General features: G+C 39.7%; 1 protein-coding gene across 1 annotated transcript in view; it reads left to right on the forward strand.

Moving 5' to 3' along the window:
- Positions 1 to 224: 224 nt before the first annotated feature.
- The window catches only part of ITGA1 (integrin, alpha 1), a 43683-nt gene continuing 41332 nt past the window's right edge, over positions 225 to 2575 (forward strand). Inside the window, exon 1 of the mRNA XM_009894188.1 lies at positions 225 to 343. Within this exon, the coding sequence (XP_009892490.1) occupies positions 270 to 343 (74 nt within the window). The 5' untranslated portion in view covers positions 225 to 269. The remainder of the gene's footprint in view (positions 344 to 2575) is intronic.

The following is a 2575-nucleotide window of genomic DNA, read 5'->3' on the forward strand; positions in this document are numbered from 1 at the left end:
ACAAAACAGGTTTTGGGTACAGAAGTCCAGCTGCTAACATCTCTGAATTTAGCTGCATATGTATGTGTGAGGAAGTATGTTTTAAGTCTCTTACCAGCTGTGATAAATATTCCCAAAATGCCACTTGCAATCCATATTTTGTACTCCCAGTTAAGTTAACCTTGATTTCTTAAAAGACGTGGGTTTTATGTGTATTGCTACATATTACATTTTTCTTTAAAGCTCTCTTTCACCTCGTGGGCTCTTCCAATGTTGATGTGAAAAATGCAATGACCTTCAGTGGGCCTCTGGAAGACATGTTCGGGTACACAGTCCAACAGTATGAAAATGAGGAAGGGAAATGGTAAGCTTTTTTTCTTTTCTTACATGGAAACTCCAAATTGTCAGGTATTCAGTGACCTGGGCGCTATACTATTATTTGTAAGCATGCCCCATACATAAGGGTCAGATTCTGTCAGTCATATTTCTTAAACTAATGCACAGTCCTAAGGAAACCTGGAAAGATTGAGAGACTGAAAGATTCAAATTCATATCTACATTTATTTCCTCAAAAACATAAATGAGTTCACAAACTGGGTAAATGCCCTTGGTGGTGGAGCTGAGAAAGTTTTGTGTTATACCTGAGCCCTCTTTTTTCTGTTTATTGAATAAAATCATTATTTATCTTTTCCTTGTGTTAATGTACTGTCAGTGAAATTGCTCCTGTTTTAAAACTAATCTTTTTTTTTTTTTTTTCTAAAGTTTTCTGTCAGAAGTTGTCTGAACTAAGTTTTTTAACTGGTGGAAAGATTGCCCGTTTAAAATATTAATTAATACAGTACTCTGCCTTCCCTTCTGGAGTGCTAATTCTGCCTTGCAATTGGTAATATGTTCACATTTGGGTCTTGGAGCCTTCTTCTTTATCTGTCTTTTCCTTCTCATCGTTCTCCTGAATTAGAAGTCGCATTTTGGAGTGCTTACTGTTATCATTGATTCTTGGTCTGTTGATAAACACCTGCTTATGCTTTTCCCTCGTAAGAACAAACTTCACAGGCTAACCACTGGGTTGGTGGACTGAAATAACTATGGCATGGTAAAAGGTTTGGGAATCCTGAGATCTCCATCCTTCTTTGCAGATTGCTCTGGTTTTCCCAGAGCTTGGCGAGTACATAGACATTCTTTGTAAACCCAGGGACTCCTGTGGGCAGCCTGGGACGATGGGCACGTGGCTGTGTGACAGCCAGGTCAGACCGTTGGGTACTGCCCGAGCAATCGTCCCCGCAAGCGCCGGGGCTGCCCGACTCCGAGAGTCTGTCTGCCACCGCAACACAGCGTTCACCACCGGCCATAGAGAGTGTTCACGGAACTGAAATTGCGGAGCCTGCTTTTGAAAGTGCTAGATCTCGATTGCCCAGGTTGCAGGATGTTTAAATATACAACTGCATGAGGGTTGTGGGAGACTGATGATGCCCTTCTTTCAGCTAATTTAGACCTTCGGGAAATTGTATCCATTCCTAGGAGCTGGGATTTTGCAAAGTAAGTTATAGTGTTGTAAACTGTCCTGAAACCTTTCAAGAGCAAAAAAATAGTACGAGCTGGAAATGGCAACTTTTGCAGTAGCTGAAGGAAGACAGGAATCTAAACTAGTTTGATAGGTCTGAACATCTCTGAAATTAAACTCCAGAGGTGCTTGACGGTTGTCAAGCTTTTGAGTTGCTTACAGCATAGCAACATCCAGAGCAGGAAATCTGTAGCTCTACAGTTAAAAATGAATATACAAAGCAGCGGTGTGGTGCTTTATCACCAGTTATAACACTGCCTAGATACGACAGATAGGGCACTTCAGCAACAGATGTTCTGTAAACCTGACTGTGGTTGTTTCTCAATAAAACTGTGGTGCACTAAAAACAACCCCATGCAAAAAGACAAAACATCCTTCCAGACCACTTCTCTCTGTGCATGTTCTTTCTAGAAAAGAACAGCACAGGGACATGATCTTGCTGAGCATTTATTACCTCCCATGGGATGTTGGACACACTCAGCTTCTCTGCAGTGAAGTGGAAGTCAAGGATGTCAGGCTGTGGTGCCTGTTTCTAAGTTTTGGTGTAAAAAATACATAGATTACAGCATATAGCTTGAAAGAGCAGTCAGATCGGGTGTATACTTGGAACAATTTATTTTGCTTTAGAATTAATTAAATTATTATCAATAAAAAAATCTTAGTGGATTGCAATAAGCTGTTCCAGTGTGGTGTTTTTAGAAGCTGGATTGGGTACGGGTTTAAATTCTCCTTTCTGTAATTTTTAAATCTGTAGGCTACGTTTTAGCTATTATGTCATTTTGTTCAAATATCTTCTGCCTGGAATCATTAATTTATGATTAAAGATTGAAATGTCTCTCTCAATAACTCTTCACAATCATCTAAGCGTCCAGTAGCAAATTTTACTGAACTTTACTCTTAATGGCAGGATTTCTGTTTCCAGTGTGTGCTGTGAATTCTAATTTAGTCCAAATTCTTCCTTACACATTTAATGGAGCCAGTTGTTATCTGCTGTGTAATGCTAGGCTATTTAGTGTAGTTAGTGTAGCTAATAAA

The sequence above is a fragment of the Charadrius vociferus genome, unplaced genomic scaffold (assembly GCF_000708025.1).
Source record: "Charadrius vociferus isolate BGI_N301 unplaced genomic scaffold, ASM70802v2 scaffold70, whole genome shotgun sequence".
NCBI classification, from domain to species: domain Eukaryota; kingdom Metazoa; phylum Chordata; class Aves; order Charadriiformes; family Charadriidae; genus Charadrius; species Charadrius vociferus.